This window comes from Pongo pygmaeus, chromosome X (genome assembly GCF_028885625.2).
Source record: "Pongo pygmaeus isolate AG05252 chromosome X, NHGRI_mPonPyg2-v2.0_pri, whole genome shotgun sequence".
Taxonomy (NCBI): domain Eukaryota; kingdom Metazoa; phylum Chordata; class Mammalia; order Primates; family Hominidae; genus Pongo; species Pongo pygmaeus.
The window spans coordinates 10164162-10181222 of NC_072396.2; the positions used below are offsets into that span (position 1 = coordinate 10164162).

Consider the following 17061-nt stretch of genomic DNA (forward strand, 5'->3'; position numbering starts at 1 on the left):
CACTGTGTTACAGTTGTCTACAGTATTTGGTATAGTCACATGATGTTCAGGTTTGTAGCATAGGAGCCATAGGCTGTACCGTATAGCATAAGTGTGCTGTAGCCTGTACCATCTAGGTTTGTGTAACTATGCTCTATGGTATTCACACAACATTGATACCACCTAACAATATGTTTCTCAGAACTCATCCCCATCATTAAGCAATGCATAACTGTACATATATTTTCTTTTGCTAGAAGTGTTTGTTAAGACAGAATCCAAGTCAGGCTGAGAGCTCAATCATAACTATTTTATTTAACTACTTTCCCAAGGACGTGGACCTTACACTTACTTTACAGCCAGCCTCAAAAAACTTACTTCCTAGTAGCAACTAAGGCTAGAGAAGCTGTAGAGTGGTCTGGAGGGGGCTCTTCCATTCCCATACGCATGTGCATGAATCATTTCTCCTATCCTAAAGGCTCTTTGGGAAGAAGCTCTAACTGGTGATGAGAGCAAGGTTTGGGGGCTGCTACACTTTGGCAGTGCAGTGATGGGAAGGTGAGAACACAGTCCTAAAGAACAAGAATTGTAGAGTCTGAGGAATATGGGGTCTGGACCCCCAGCACATCCCCTTCATAGGTCTCCATGGGTTGGGAGAGCAGGGTCACCCTCATTTTTGTTGCAGGATTCACTTGCAGTGTGAATTTCAATTGTGCTGGCATCAGAACCTGGAGAGGAAAAGACAAAAGACTGACTGTGTCTGTGTTCTAGCAGGTTTGTCATCAGCTTCAGAAAATGCTCAGTATTCAGTGCATGGAGTTTTTCATGGACCGACTTTGGTCAAAGTCCTAGCATTCATCTCATCTGCAAAAAAAAAAAAAAAAAAAAGGTGGGAGGGGTGGAAATCTACATCAACTTTCCATCTACATTTTATTAAATCATTACAATGGATGAAACGAGCGCTACAGAATCATCTAGGCCAGTTGATTGATAGGTGACTGCAGCACAGATGCTGCAGGTGACACAACTGTTGGTTTAGGAAGATTTCAGAGCCCCAGGACACGTGCTGTCTGATACAGGAGCAGAGCATACTCTTGTGACCACTGGTGCAGCTTCTACTGAGGATGGTAACTGACACAACAGGGACCCTATGGTTGCCTGGCTACCTACACTCAATTCTAGGAAGTGCCCAAAGGGAGGGAGACCACCGCTCTGTAAAACTACACCACCTCCCAATTGTCTTTTCATGGACGATGCCATATGGTTTTAGCAAGTAGCTTCTCCCTGTCAGCATCTAACTCTACTCATGGAAAACTCATCTCTCAATGCCCAACTAAATACACACTAGTAAATGCCTGGTAACTCTGTAAAATTGGGCTCATTTTTTCTGATTGTGACCCTAGATAAGATGATAAAGTGATGAATGATATTTTTGTAAATACCAGAATATATTTGTCCAAATATGCTCAGCATTCCCTTCATGAGAAATCGCTGGAGACATTTTTCTCAGGCCTGGATTTCAGGGCAGTTTGCTTCCATGCGCAATGTTTTCTTTTAAATCGTGAAGAATCTTGTAACTGGTCACATTTTTCTCTTTACTCCCCATTTAGAAAGCCCAAAGCCAAACTACTAATCTATTTTAACTATGTGGGGCTAATTCTACCTGGCTTTCTTTTGATGTCTTTATTTCCTTTGGTCCTGTTTTCTTTCTTTATTAATCAATTTTCCCCTTTCTCCTGTCCTCCTTCCAGAATGTGACACGATTTACAAAAAGCAGACACAATACAAAGAGGGAGAAAAACGTAGGCAGCAATCAGCAGTATGAAAGTTAACATCACTCCCATCGAAAGAGTAATCCTGGATGTCAGTCATCATTCTGATAGTGACAGGAGGCAGCCAAATGCCTAGACAGATAGGGGCGGGTCCCTGGTTTGGGGTTTCAACCCCACCTTCAAGCCAAAAATAGCCTGAAGGCTGAAAGACTGGACTGCTGGTAACGGATGAAACCCACAACCCAAAGGGAGAACTTCTGTTCCTGCCCTTTCTCAATTGATTCTTTCTGAATAATGCCTTGTAACCAATCGAATATTGCCTTTTCCAATAATACCTAAGGCCTGCTTCTCCCCGATTCTGAGCCCATAAAAGCCCTGGACTCAGCCCTATTAGGGAAACTTTCCCACCTTCTGGTAGGGGGACCACCCCTGCATCCCCTCTCTGTTGAAAGCAGTTTCATCACTCAAAACTCCCTGCCTTGCTCACTCTTCTATAGTCAGTGCAGCCTCATTCTTCTTGGGCATGGGACAAGAATTTGAGAACTGGTGTGCAAGCCAGACTTGGCCCATGCAAGCCGGGTGGGCAGGCCATCTCCTGCAACAGGTAGCATGGCCAAGCGAGGCCTGGGCGGGGGATCACCAGCCAGAGGTCCCCAGCTTGCAAAGTGACCGAGAATAAAATCCTGCATCAATTCCAGCAACACATCTTCCTTCAGAATCTGTGAGACCCTTTGGAACCAATGTCAGAATTATTCTTCCAATCCCCAAATATCCTAGAGTACTTGCTCCAGCTGCAACACAGGTTATGGGCTTTTACATGGGGAATACACAGGTGGAAGACACAACGGAGGGTGGCCCTCCTAACAACAGATGGGGCAAGTGACCACTCCAAAAAGCCTCCAAAGCCCTCCACCCATGGGCCTTGCTGACAATTGCAGCTTACTCTGTGTTCCTCTCAGCTCCCTCACACCCTTAAGCACACTGCCTCTCTCCCTCTCACTCCAGGCTTGGTCCTGCCACAGGGCATCGGTGCCTCTCTTTTTCTGCCTGTAAAGCTCTTCTGATTTTCTCATGGCTCCTACACTTCATTAAGGTCTCAATTCTAATATTACGTCATGCTCAGGAAGACTCTCAGGACACCCTCTCTAAAACCATGCTCCTACCTCCTCCCTGATTTTTCTTCATGGCACGTCCCACTACCTGGCTGGAATATGATGTCATTATTTGTGTTTTTTTTCTGTCTCTGCCACTAGAGTGGAGAGTCTCAGTGGACAGAGAATGTGTCTTGGTCACCATAGCGTACCTAATGCCCCAGACAACACCTGGCATGTAGAGGGTGCCCAATAAACATGGGGAATGGGTCAGTACAGTCACGTAGGTGCCTTGACAGCAACGGGATGCAGCACTAGTACCTTGGAGCACTCATTAAGACATGAGTATAAAGAAAAGGGCAGGAACAAGCACAATTTTAAAAGAGATACATGTAGAGTTTGAGAGGACATGTTAAGGAACAAAAAAAAAATTAAGAGTTATATAGAAAAGAGGAAGTGAGAAATTGTGACATCAGGAGAGATGTGCTTGGAAAGGATTAGGGAAGCCTGAGCTACAGCAAGAGATGACAATATTACCAAGAAGGCAAGTGTGGGCTGGGCACGATGGCTCCATCTGTAACCCTAGCACTTTGGGAGGCCGAGTCAGGAGGCTCAATTGAGTGTGAGACCAGCCTGGGCAACATAGACCCTATCTCTTAAAAGAAAAAAAAAAAAAGGCATGATTGCGTGTGCCTGTGGTTCCAGCTACTTGGGAGGCTGAGGTGGAAGGATCTCTTAAGCCCAGGAGTTTGAAGCTGCAGTGAGCCATGATCATGCCACTGCACTCCAGCCTGGGCAACAGAGTGAGATTCTACCTCAAAAAAAAGGCAAGTGCAATATTGTGGTGTCCCCCCAACATATACACATGCACCTGCCCACACACACACAAGCACTATGGGCTGTGGGAGGACACGACACTCAGATCTTCCTCCCAGGTTTGGATTAAGATGAGTCCTGGATAATCTTGGTCTGAGTAACTCAGATCAAGTGTGATGAGCTGCTTGAAGGGCAGGTAAAGGGATTCAAGGATGTGGGGAGGATGGATCTGGCCGTAGATCGCCCAGCCAGATCCTGAGGAGAGTCTGGGTAGCCGACAAGGATGGTGGAGAGGGTGGTTTTGTTAGTGTGGTGAATCTGCTTTTTCTGGAGCCCAGACACCAGCTGGGAAAACTTCTAAAGGAGCCTTCCAGTTCCGGAGCAACATTCTTGCTGGAAGGGGGCTGGTGGCACTTCAGAAAGACTTGATTCTAACAGGGTCACACACTGTTTATGAGGACATCTGGATTCATGGGAACTCATTTGTGATTTCTGTGGTTCTTTTCAAATAGACTCTGGGCTGGGGTGTCACATGGTGGCTTGTGATCAAGGTCTAGACTGAGGACACTCCCCCGTGACCTCACACTCTGGGACATGTTCTGGGTCCTGTGGCTTTGAAGAATTTCTAGTGCTTTCATCCTCTCCCTAGGGCTCCACGGAAGAGAATATTTATGCATGACAACTTTCTTGAAGTAAATTCTGCTGGGAGGGAGCTGCCCCAGTTCAGCCTGCCTGTGCTCAGCTCAATGAGTGCTTTCCAGCAGCCTTGAATTTCCAAGGGTTTTCTCTGCTGGTCTTAAAGGTCTCTGTGAGCAGGGAACGTGCTGGCTGAGCAAGTCTCTGAGAAGATAATTCAACCAGGCTGTTGGAAGATGTTGACTAATTCCCAATTGTTGCAAAATCTGTGAAGATCTAACATCCCTGCAGGAAATGCACATCCCAGTGACCTCATGGTACCCAAGGGCCAACCCCTTTCCTCATGGCCCTCTTTAATGAGCCTTGCAAGTCCAGGCAGGTTGTTTGGATTCTCTTGGCCCCATGCAGATCTGAGATTTGGACATACAGCCATGCACCACATAATAACCTTTTGGTCAACAACATTCCACATATATGACAGTGGTCCTATAAGATTATAATACTGCATTTTTACTGTGCCTTTTCTATATTTAGCCATGTTTATATATACAAGTATTACTGTGCTACAATTGCCTACAGTATTCAGTGCAGTAACATGCTTTACAGGTTTGTAGCTTAGGAGCAGGAGGCTGTACCATCTAGCCCAGGTGTGTAGTTGGGTATACCCTCTAGGTTTGTTTAAGTGAACTCTATGGTGTTCACACAGCAATGAAATTGCCTAACATGCATTTCTCAGAATGTATCCTCATGCTTAAGTGTTGCATGACTGTATATTGGATGTCCCTTGTGCCCTCAACTGCCTTTCTCAGATCCCCTGAAATCTTTGAAGTCCTAGAACTGAAACCCCAACCAGCGGGCACTGAGCATGAACCACAGAAAACATGACACGTGGCCCAACTCCACTTCAAGGTGTTAAATTTGATCTGGCCAGCTCAAGAAAGTCCAAGGCCCTAGGGTATTTTCTCTTCCACACCCTCGTAGCAACTACAGTTGATGAAGACACCACGTGTTACTTTTAGGGAGAGGGGAAGGTAACAGCAGACCACTGAGGGGAAAGCTGATCTCCAAGAGCCCAAGCTGAGACTTCACCTGAGCTGGGTGGGTTTTGCAGAGGAGTGGAATAATGTACAATTCTTGGGCAGTGTCTCAGGGTGCTACTTGGAGAATAGGCTGCTGAAAAAATTCTGTGTATGCATGGTGCTAGGTAAGGGGCCTTGCCATTGGGAGGTGGCTGGTCTAACAGCTTACTAGAAATTTTGCAAATTATGGAGGGGAAGAGAAGTCCAGGCTAACATGATGGCTTTTCAGAGGCAGTGAAAAGAAGCAGCCTTGAAAGGCAGCCACTGAGTGTCCCAAAGGCTCTTGTTTGAAGCATGACTCCTCCTGTTCCACAAAAGGGTCTGTCCCTCACAGGTACTCCTGCCTTCCCTACCTTCCTCCATATGCCCACATTTATCTCTACAGCCTACTTGTGGAAACAAGCCCCAACTGGTCCAAAGCACCCCACTCTCTGCCACTCACTTGTTGCTGTCAGTATTTGAATGAATCAACAGGGCTCCATGGAAACTATGAGAGGGTAACAGGCACGGGAAGGGGAAGGGCTGGGGCTTTGGGTGTTTGCTGTCTTGAAAGAAGTGCTCTGAGAGAATATTTATTTATATTCCAAAAGCTGGATTTTAATAACCTACTAAAACAGAGGCCTGTTGGGATATGGAATTTAAAAAATAAAAAAGCTTGAGGTCAGGAATTCAAGACTAGCCTAGCCAAAATGGTGAAACCACATCTCTACGAAAAATACGAAAAACATAGCTGGAACTTAGGGAGCCTGAGGCAGGAGAATCGCTTGAACCCAAGAGGCAGAGATTGCAGTGAGCTGAAATCATGCTACTGCACTCCAGCCTGGGCAACAGAGTAAGACTCTGTCTCAAAAAAAAAAAAAAAAAAAAAGGAAGGAGAATCTTAGAAGAGAAACAGTGGAGATGTACAAGAATGATGGAGAAATATGGAAGATAATGGAAAAGTGTAGAAGGGAACAGAATTTGGAGGGAGAGCCAAGAATTATGGGAAAGGACAGACTCATGGGGAAAAAATGGTGGAAAACTGGGACTTACAAGAGAAAAAGGATTATGGGAAAGACAGGGTATTGTGGGAGAGAACAGAAAAATGTAGAAAAAAATAAGAATTTTAGTGAGAATGAGGCACTGTGGGACAGAAAGGGAATTTGGGGAGAGCCAGGGAAGTGTGAGGAATAAAAAAATCATGGGAGAAAATGGAATTGTAGGAGAGAACAGAGATTTGTGAGAGAGAGCAGAGAACAGAGAATTGTGGGAGAGAATAGGGAATTGTGGGCAATATAAGGAATTGTGGGGGGGAAAGGAATTGTGGAAGGCAAGATATTGTGGAAAAGAGAACTGTGCCAGGCACAAAGGATTAATGGGAAAGACTAGAGAGTTATGGGAAAGTGATGAAATTGTGAGAAAGGTCAGGAATTGTGGAGGAGAATGTTGAATTTGGGGAGAGAAATTATGGCGGAAAATGAAAAATTATAAAATAACTGCATGTGAGACAATAGAGAGTAGAATTATAGAAAAAGAGATGTGTGAAAGATAAGAATAAAAAATTGTAGGAGAAATAGAGAATTTGTGGCAAAGACAAAGATTATTGGATAAATGGGGACTTATGAGAGAAACAGGGAACTGTGGGAGAGACCAGAGAACCATGAGAAAGACAGAGATTGTGAGATGAACAGGGAATTATGGGAGGAAACAGAGGATTGTAGGAATGACCAAAATTGTGGGAGAAATAAGGAATTCTGGGAGAGCAGGGAATTGTGTGAAGGACAGGAATTGTGGAGAACAGAGTTGTGGGAGAAACAAAGAAGTATGGGAAAACAAGGCATTGTGGGAAAGACAGACCTGTAGGAAACATACAGGACTGTGGGTGGGAATAGAGAATTGTGGGAAAGAGCTGCAATTGTGGGAAAAGCAGGAAATGGCGGGAGAGAATATTGAATCTTGGGAGAAAAGGAATTATGGTGCAGAATTAGTTGTAGGAGAAATGGAATTACAGGGCAGAGAGAATATGGTATAGAGAGAATACAATTATAAAAGAAAGATTTCTGAAATAGAAGAATGGAGAATTGGCTGGGCACGGTGACTCACACCTATAATCCCAGCACTTTGGGAAGCCGAAGCGGGCAGATCACTTGAGGTCAGGAGTTTGAAACTAGCCTGGCCAACATGGTGAAACCCCATCTCTACTAAAAATACAAAAATTAGCCAGGCATGGTGGTGTGCACCTGTAGTCCCAGCTACTCTGGAGGCTGAGGCACAAGAATCACTTGAGCCCGAGAGGTGGAGGTTGCAGTGAGCCGAGATCGTGCCACTGCACTCAGCCTGGGCGTCAGAGTGAATGAAACTCCATTTCAAAAAAAAAAAAAAAAAAGAATGGCAAATTCTGAGATGTGTGGGAAAGAAGAAATTGTTAGAGAAATATGGTACAGTGGGAGAAACAGAAAATTCCTGGAGAAAGACGAGGATTGTGGGAGACAAAAGGAATTATGGGAGACTCAAGATATTATGGGAGACACAAGGCATTATGGAAAATTCTGAAGCTTTATCGTGGGAGAAAAAAGGAATGGTGGGAAAGATGGGGATTGTGGGAGAAACAAGAAATTGCTGGAGAAAGACAAGGATTGTGGGAGACAAAAGGAATTGTGGGAGATGCAAGGTATTATGGGAAATGCAAGGCATTATAGAAAATTGTGAAGCCGTATTGTGGGAGAAAATAGTAATTGTGGGAGAAAATAGTAATTGTGGGAAAGATGGGGATTGTGGGAGACTCAAGGTACTGTGTGAGAAACAGAATTGTGGGAAAGACAAGGCTTGTGGGAGATTGCAGGTATTATGGAAGATTCACGGCATTATGAAAAATTGTAAAAAGGGATTGTGGGAGAAACAAGGAATCGTGGGAAAGATTGGGATTGTGGGGGACTCAAGGTATTGTGAGAAAGAGAACTGTGGAAAAAACAGGATTATTGGGAAGAATGGAGAATTATGGGAAAGAGGAGGAATTGAGGGACAGGCAGGGAATTGTGGTAGAGAATGGAGACCTGTGGGAGAGAACAAATTAGAGTGGAGAATGGAGAACTGTAGGAGAGACAGATTGTGGTAGAAAATAGATTATAGAAGACGCCTGACGCGGTGGCTCACGCCTGTAATCCCAACACTTTGGGAGGCCGAGGCGGGCAGATCACAAAGTCAGGAGTTCCAGACCAGCCTGGCGAACATGGTGAAACCCCGTCTCTACTAAAAATACAAAAATTAGCTGGGCATGGTGGTGGGTGCCTGTAATCCCAGCTACTCAGGAGGCTGAGTCAGGAGAATCATTTGAACCCAGGAGGCAGAGGTTGTGGTGAGCTTAGATCGCGCCATTGCACTCCAGTCTGGGCAACAAGAGCGAAACTCTGTCTCAAAAAAAAAAAAAGAAGAAAATAGATTATAGAAGAAAACAGATTTTCAAGAAAAAATAGAATGGAGAATTGTGGGAGAAAACAATTGTTAGGAGAATGTTATTGTGAGAGAAATAGGGAATTATGAGAGAAAAAAGAATTGTGGGAGAGACAGGGGACTGTGGGGAAGAATGCCAAATTATGGGAGAGCCATGGAACTCTTAGAGAAATACAGAATCGGGGAAAATACAGGGTATTGTGGGAGATACACAGAATTGTGGGAGAGACAGAGAATTATGGGAGAAACAGAATTGTGGAGAGTAGGGAGGATCGACGGTCAAACCAAGAATGGCGGGGTGGGTGTCATATGGAATTGGGGGAGATAAAAGGCATTGTGGGAGAGACAGCTACGCTCCTTTCTGGCCATGTTCCTGGGCTCTGAATGGGCCTCACCCCACCTGTGTGGGAACACAGCACCTGTGTTCTATCCTAACCACGACCCCTCCACTCCCAACAAGCCCTAAGCCTCAGCCTCACCGGCCTGGGCTTCTCCCTGGGATGATCCTTAAATCTTGCAAGTTTGTGTACTAGCACACTCGTCTTCCAGGAAAGATCTATACTCCTGCTCCCACCAGAAATGCCCTGCTCTTAGTAGCCACATCCCTCCTGCCAGACTCTGCCCCTTCCCTCTCACCAGGCCCTACCCCAAAACACAGCCCCAGCCAGGCTCTATAAGCTCCACCCAGGCGCCACCCCTCCTGCCAGGCCTTGCCCCCCGGCTCACTCCCTGGAGGGAAACCGGGAGGTACCAAGGGGCTGGGTCCCCTGAGAGCCAGCGCAGGCCCGGGAGTTGGGTGCCTGCACATCTAGGGAGTCAAAAGCGGTTCAGGTGCACAATCCTCCCCTAATAACGACTCTATTCAGGATTCTCCCAGATCCAAACACCTCGACTTGATGAGCAGAGAGTGTTCAGCAAGGAGGCACAACGGTGATGGGGCGTGGAACCGAGCTCCATCCAGCGGCTCTCCGCCTCCCTAAGCGGAGACACAGATCCCCTCTATGGAAACTGCTGCCACAATCACAAAACGCGATGCATTACGTGTTTTCTCCCACGCCCATGCACTGGGCTGGTCCTACAAGCAAATTGCAGTGTCTCTCCACTTAAAAACCTTAACTGGCCTTTCACTGGCCACCGGATAAAGCCCAAACGCCTTAGCAGAATCTTTATAAACCCTTCACCACTTCTCCAGCTTCCCCCAACGCCTCCGTACCACGCTGAGCCACAGCCGTCCCCAAACAAGACGCAGACTTCCTATGCTAACTCAACACCGCGTCTTCCTCATCTGGATTTTCTGTCTCCTCTTTGCCTATGCTGTTCTATCATCTAAGACCCAGCCCGCACATCACCTTCTCCAGGAACTCTCACCAGTGTTCCAAAAGCAACTTAGTCCTGCATTGCCTGTGTTCCTTTAACCCTTCACAGGTTTAAAAAAAAAAAAAAAATAGTATTGTCCTTACTTACTTGTGAGTTTCACAAATTATACTTCTCAGGAACACTCACCCATCCCGGCTAAAATGGTGTTGAATATTTGCTTAAGACAAAATTCAGTTAACTTGTGTGAAGTACCTAGTAAATTCCAGACACCATATCAGATACTTAATAAAGCTCCAGGCCAGCCTATTGGTCTTGTAGTGAAACCCGAAGCAGTAGGGTCTGAAGGGTATGATGAACAAGTTGAGCTTTATATCCACGGTCTACATAGGGAGAAGCCCATGGCTAAGTTTTTTCTGTATCTGCCATAGTTGTGATCAGGTGCCGCCAATAGGAAAGCGGCCCTGGTAAGGGGTTTTCCTTGACTTTATGCACAGAAGTAGTATCCGATGCACACTTAACTTACCCAAATTCACCTCTACTTAGTGAGGGGCTGGGGAGGTATGGCAGGGAGAGTAGGTGAGGATTTACATAGTCCCAGGGATCCTGCTGCCTGCAAGCTGGTAAAGCTCTGGTAGGAAAATCTGAATGACACCTGCGTTTCCCCCGCCACTGACAGAAGGGAAGCACATTCTGGGGTGACAGGCAAGTGGCCCCAGAGACATACCGACCAGGAAAGATTTACAAGGGATCCTAAAATTGTCCCCAAAAAATACAATGGTGATGAGAGCCCAAAGTCAGATGTGGAAATATTAAAATATGTGAGGTGTCCTAGGCAGCAAATTAATTTCTGAATAAAAGCCTTTTTAATTCTTTTTAGATTAATGTATGCAAATTCCTGCATAGGGTTACCATACAAAACGGTGATGACTGCATGTTATGGGCAATTTTAAGATATTCAAAGGGTGACTAGATGTAAACTTATGACCCTAACCACCACCTCAGTAGCACCACCACTTTATACTTTTTTTTAACGAGATGGGGTCTCACTATGTTGCCCAGTCTGGACTCCAACTCCTGGCCTCAAACGATCCTCCTTCCTCAGCCTCCAGAGTAGCTGGGGATACAGGTTCATACTACCAGGCCAGGCCACTTTATACTTTTGCAGATGTTTGTTGTTAATTTTGAAAACTCACTCTATGCTTCAAGCTCTATCCTCAAAAACCCTGACAGATGTTACCTAATAATATGTCACTTGGAGTTCTAAATAGGCAGCTGCCATTTTTACAGGAATTCTTCCCACAATAAAAAAAATACTGATTGTATTTCTCGTTTTTCTCAAAAGGCTTTCCTTTTGTTCTTTCCTTTTCCTCCAGTGTTTTCTCCAATTGGTATTTCCATTGATTGTTCTATCGTTAGAATAGAATGATTTTTTAAAATATTTTCATTTTCTCCAATAGACTGTGAGATCCTTGAGGGCCAGGTTTACACATCTCCAGTATCTCCACCCCACTCAGCTCCTAGTACGCAGCCTGGTAGAGTTGTGGGCAGTCATAAGTAGTTATTAACAGAATAAGAGTGGGCCAGGTGCAGTGGCTCAGGCCTATAATCCTAGCACTTTGGGAGGCCAAGTTGGGAGGATCATTTACAGGAGTTTAAGACCAACCTGGGCAACATAGGGAGACCCCAGCTCTACAAAATAAATTTTAAAAACACACACAAAAAACCAAAGAAAATCAGCAGGGTGTGTTGGCACCTGCTTGTTGTCCTAGCTACCCAGGAGGCTGAGGTGGAAAGATTGCTTGAGCCCAGGAGATCAAGGCTGCAGTGAGCCATGTTCATTTCACTGCACTTCAGCCTGGACAACAGAGTGAGACCCTGTCTCAAAAATAAATAAATAAAACAAAGAATAGGTGTATCCATACAACGAAATATTATCAATCCATAAAAAGAATGAAGTTCTGACACCTGCTACAACATGGGCGAATCTAGAAAACACTATCCGAAGTAAAAGAAATCAGACACAACAGGACAAATATTACACAATGCCCTTTCTAGGTAAGGTCTGGAACAGCAAAGCCGTAGACACGGAAAGGAGATTCATGGTTGCCAGGGGCTGGGGAGAAGAGAAGGGAAATGACTCCCTGGGGGCACAGGGTTTCTTTCTGCAATGATGAACATGTTCTGACTTAGATAGTGGTGACGTGTGCACAACCACTGAAATGTGCCATTTAAAGGGGTGAACTTTATGGTATGTTAATTATATCTCAAATTTTTTAAAAAGCCAAGGGGCCAGGTGCAGTGGCTCAAGCCTATTATCCCAGCACTTTGGGAGGCTGATGCAGGAGGACCACTTGAGACTAGCCTGGGCAACATAATGGGACCTCATGTCTCCAAAAACTAAAAAATAAAATAAACTAGGCATGGTGGTATGCACCTGTAGTCCCAGCTACTCAGGAGGCTCAGGTGGGAGGATTGCTTGAGCCCAGGAGGTGGAGGCTGCAGTGAGACGTGTTCCTTCCGCTACACTCTAGCCTGGATGACAGAGGGAGACCCTGTCTCAAAAAACAAAAACAGGGAGCCCTCACAGAGAGCAGCCTCCAGGGATGGCTGCCCTGCTTATTTTTCTATTGGATCTATATTTGCTTTTTCTAAAACCTCTATGTGAAAACATCCAACCTTTGAGCAGCAGATCTATGCAACAGCTTGCCGGAGGGAGTGGAAGTAAGGAAATGCTGACGGATTTTGTTTGGTGGTGGTGATTGGGGTGGGGTGCAGGGGACTTTTACTGTTATTTCTAGTGTTTTATTTGACTGTCAAATATCTGCTCAGCCACTTTAAAACACCAGCATGGGAATGCAAAGCCAAATAATTCAAGATAACATTTTTTGCTTCATTCCCTAGATGGTATCAGTAACTCTACAGACTAACAGCAGTTCCAGCTGGTGGGTCCCTCATGCTTCGTGAACTATTTGTACCAGACGGAGAGTCTGTAAATAAATCTTCTCTCTGTGTCTTTTAGCTTCAGCCAGAACTATCTCTTTCTCTTTATGGCTCCCAATTTCAACCAGACAGTACTGTATCATGGAATCAATTCATCAGTTCATCACCATATTTTTTGGTCTTCAAAGTAAACCAAGCTTGTCACCTGAAAGTGAAACTTCCTTCAATGCATTTGTTTGTTTTCGTTTTGTTTTTTAGACGGGGTTTCACTCTGGTTGCCCCAGCTGGAGTGCAATGGCGCAATCTCAGCTCACTGCAACCTCCTCCTCCCAGGTTCAAGTGATTCTCCTGCCTCAGCCTCCCAAGTAGCTGTGATTACAGGTGTGTGCCACCATGCCGGCTAATTTTGTATTTTTAGTAGAGACGGGGTTTCACCATGTTGGTCAGGCTGGTCTCGAATTCCTGACCTCAGGTGATCCACTCACCTTGGCCTCCCAAACCTGCTGGGATTACAGGCATGAGCCACCACACCCAGCTATTTTTGTATTTTTAGTAGAGATGGAGTTTCACCATGTTGGTCAAGCTTGTCTCTAACTCCTGACCTCAAGTGATCCACCTGCCTTGGCCTCCCTTCAACGTATTTGAATAGTAGGAATGGAAAAGAAAAACGGAACTCCTTCAGCCATTTCCAAACATCTTTCTGCATATTATTTTTCTTACTCCAAATTTCAACATTATTTTGGTACACCCCATCACGGGATTGTGTGGTGTTTTTGGTTTTGTGTTTGTGTGCATTTAGCTCAGACAACATCTGGAAAAAAAAATCACATTTTTAGATCCAAGCCTAATTATTCTGAGACACTGGTTGTGAACTGGGGGCCACTGTGGCCCCCCAGGAGACATTTGTCAGTGTCTGAAAGAGTTTTGGTTGTCACAATTGGGGGGGGTACAACTTGCAGCCAGTGAGTCCACATGAGGGGTGCTGCTAAACACCCCACCATGCACAGGACAGCCCCTGGGACAAAGAATCCTCTAAGGCTTTCCAAGGGGAGCCCTGGGACCCCGAAGTCTACCTGCTGTGGCAGCCAGGGCATTACCTTCAGACAGCATGCTCAGGGCTTCGTCAGAAGTCTGCCCACCCACTTGAGACACCTTCCTGGAAGCAGGGTTTTCATGGGGCACCTGGGAGTCCGGTGGGGATGGGTGAGCCCCCTCAGCAGCCGAGGTAGTCAGTGATTCCCACTGGATCTCCTTCCTGGGAGACTGAAAACCCAGGCTGCATCCTGTCCAGCCGTAGAAGGCCAAAGACAAGAGAAATCCCTGGGCTGGGTTCAGGATTCCCTGGAGAGAGGACAGAAAGACACATGGCAGTCAGTGCAGCGCAGCAGGAGTCAGAGCCCTAGGCTGTCACAGAGTGACACACTCCCCTCAGGATGCCCCCAGGGCTGGGCTCGCTTGGAAGTGCCCATGGGTTGGCTGGTGGCTGGTTGACTGGTTGGTGGGTTGGTTTGGGGCAAGATGAAGATTGGCCACAGTAGGTGCTGTACCTTCAAGGGTGCCTGAAAGTAGAGGGGGGTGGGGAGAGGACGGGGCGGGGAGGAGCTGGAGTAGAGAAGGGAAGAGAGGGGACAGAGGACGAGAGAGAGAAGGGAAGACAGAAGAAGGAGAAAGTGGGAGGGGAGGGTGGGGGAGGAGAAGAGGGCAGCAGTGGGAGAAGGGGAGAGGGAGCGCTGTGGCACAGGGACTGAACAGCCAGCTCCTCCTGCAGCCTGGGGGCCTCTGTTCTCCCCAGTTTGCCACCCTGTGCTGCCAAGGGAGCACTTGATGTAATGAAGGTTCCTGAGGCTCACACGGAGGCTGGGAAACATCCCTCCACTCGTGTGTGCTAAGGACACATGAAGTTCACCAGAGGAACCCAGCCAAGCTCCAAACCACGTGCAGGGATGGAAGGACTGGTGCTGGTTCCATTTGAAAGTCTTTGTGAATGAGACTTTCCCCATTTCAAAAGCAATAGAAATATGGATTCTGTATAGTACAATATGTACCTCCCTGCCAACAACATGTGTGCATTTCTTCTTATAAAGGTGAGAGAATGGCAGCACTGGGGCAACCTGCCCATGGGGCTTCTACCCCATCGTTCTCTTCATGTATGTCCATCCAATACATGTATTTTTTTCCTGTTTCATTTGTTTTTTCATTGTTTCTCCGTTGAAAAAAGATAAACATGTTTTTCTGTAGTTGTAATTGGTATAATTGTATATATTTGATTTCCCAGTTAATTCCAGAGATTTCATAATCATCATTTTTAACATCTGAGCAATAGTCCATCAAGATGAAAGACCATAATTTACTTAACCATTTCTTTCTTTTTGGAAATCTGGGTTTCCTATGATGCTGTACAATTATGAAGGATAATGCTACCAGGAATATCTTCATCTGTGTGACTTTTTCATGGTCTGAAACATCCCTTCAAGATCCATGCTCTGATATTGTAAGACTGCCAGGAGCTTTGATACACTGCACCAAACTGTTTGACCCGAGTTGAAGCATTTAATAAGGATCCCAACAACAAACGAAACAGCCAGCTAGCACACTAAGGCCAGGAGCCTATTTCACTCATCCTGTATTTAAATATAATATATTGTACTTCTGACTGCTTCTTTTTCTTCTGATTTTTTTTCAAACAGAAAATGTTAAATATAGATAATTTAAAAAAGAGATGGGGTCTCCCTACATTGCCCAGGGTGGTGGCATACACCTGTAGTCCCAGTTACTCAGGAGGCTAAGACAGAGGATTGCTTGAGCCCAGGAGTTTGAGGCTGCAGTGAGCTATGATCATGCCACTGCTTTCCAGCCTGGGTGACAGAGTGAGACCTTGTCTCTAAAACTAATTAATTAATTAAATAATTAACTAATTAAAATAAAATGCAGATTGACCTACCATAATAAACCATGTGGTCTTGGCTGCAGTTCTGACAGGTTTCAAAGAACCTCCATTGATATCTGTTTGCATCTCAAGATAGAATAAAAGGCTTTCATTGATGATATTTGACAACCAACTGTTAGAAAGAAAATGGCAGCAGGTAAAGAGAACATGCAATGCAACTCATTTTTAAATGCTGGAGAGTCAGAGAAGAATTTCTACCAAGACCTAAAAGTACCAACTCTCGGTACAGACATGGCCACTTCTGCAGTAAGAAACTAAGAGGGCCAGGTGCAATGGCTCCCTCCTGTAATCCCAGCACTTTGGGAGGCTGAGGCAGGAGGATTGCTTGAGCCCAGGAGTCTGAGACCAGCCTGGGCAACACAGTGAAACTTGTCTCTACTAAAAATAAGAAATAAAAAAAATTAACCAGCTGTGGTGGTGAGCACCTGTAGTCCCAGCTAATTGGGAGGCTGGGGTGGGAGGATTGCTTGAGCCCAGGAAATCGAGCCTGCAGTGAGCTATGAATGTGCCACTGTACTCCAGCCTGGGGGACAAAGTGAGACCCTGTCTCAAAAAGAAAAAGAAAAGAAATGAAACTAAGAGGAACCAGCACAGTAAGAATTTAATTTAAAAAATATAATTCGTTTTCTCAGTCTAAAGCACAGATCAGCAAATCCTTCCAATGGTAACACTCAACACCACATCAGGGTGTAAGGTTCTAGCACTATATCAAATAACCCAGAATTCATTTTTTGTTTGAAGAGCAACGTAGTTTTCATGGAGATCAAAACAATTTTTTCTTGACATTTTATAATAGCATTTTTCAATGTTATTTTAGGTGGCTCAGTGAAATATGAAATGTTGAACTGAGTGTATTTTTAGTAGGAGATGATTTACATATCTCGAAGAAAGGTGTCCAAACAAAGCTCATATCAGGTGAATTATTATTACCATTATTTTTTAGAGACAAGGTCTTGCTCTGTCACACAGGCTGGAGAGCAGTGGCATGATCATAGCTCACTGTAGCCTCGAACTCCTAGGCTTAAGTGATCCTCCTGCCTCAGCCTCCCGAGTAG

General features: G+C 45.3%; 1 protein-coding gene across 2 annotated transcripts in view; it reads right to left on the reverse strand.

Annotated features, from left to right (window-relative positions):
• Positions 1-208: 208 nt before the first annotated feature.
• Positions 209-17061, reverse strand: part of GPR143 (G protein-coupled receptor 143) — a 40346-nt gene continuing 23493 nt past the window's right edge. The window contains exons 7-9 of one of the 2 annotated variants that reach the window (XM_054470832.2): positions 16001-16118; positions 14157-14400; positions 209-707 (exon numbers count right to left, since the gene is read on the reverse strand). In XM_054470832.2, the coding sequence (XP_054326807.1) occupies positions 613-707; positions 14157-14400; positions 16001-16118 (457 nt within the window). In that variant the 3' untranslated portion in view covers positions 209-612. The other variant, XM_063660438.1, reaches the window with a different exon arrangement.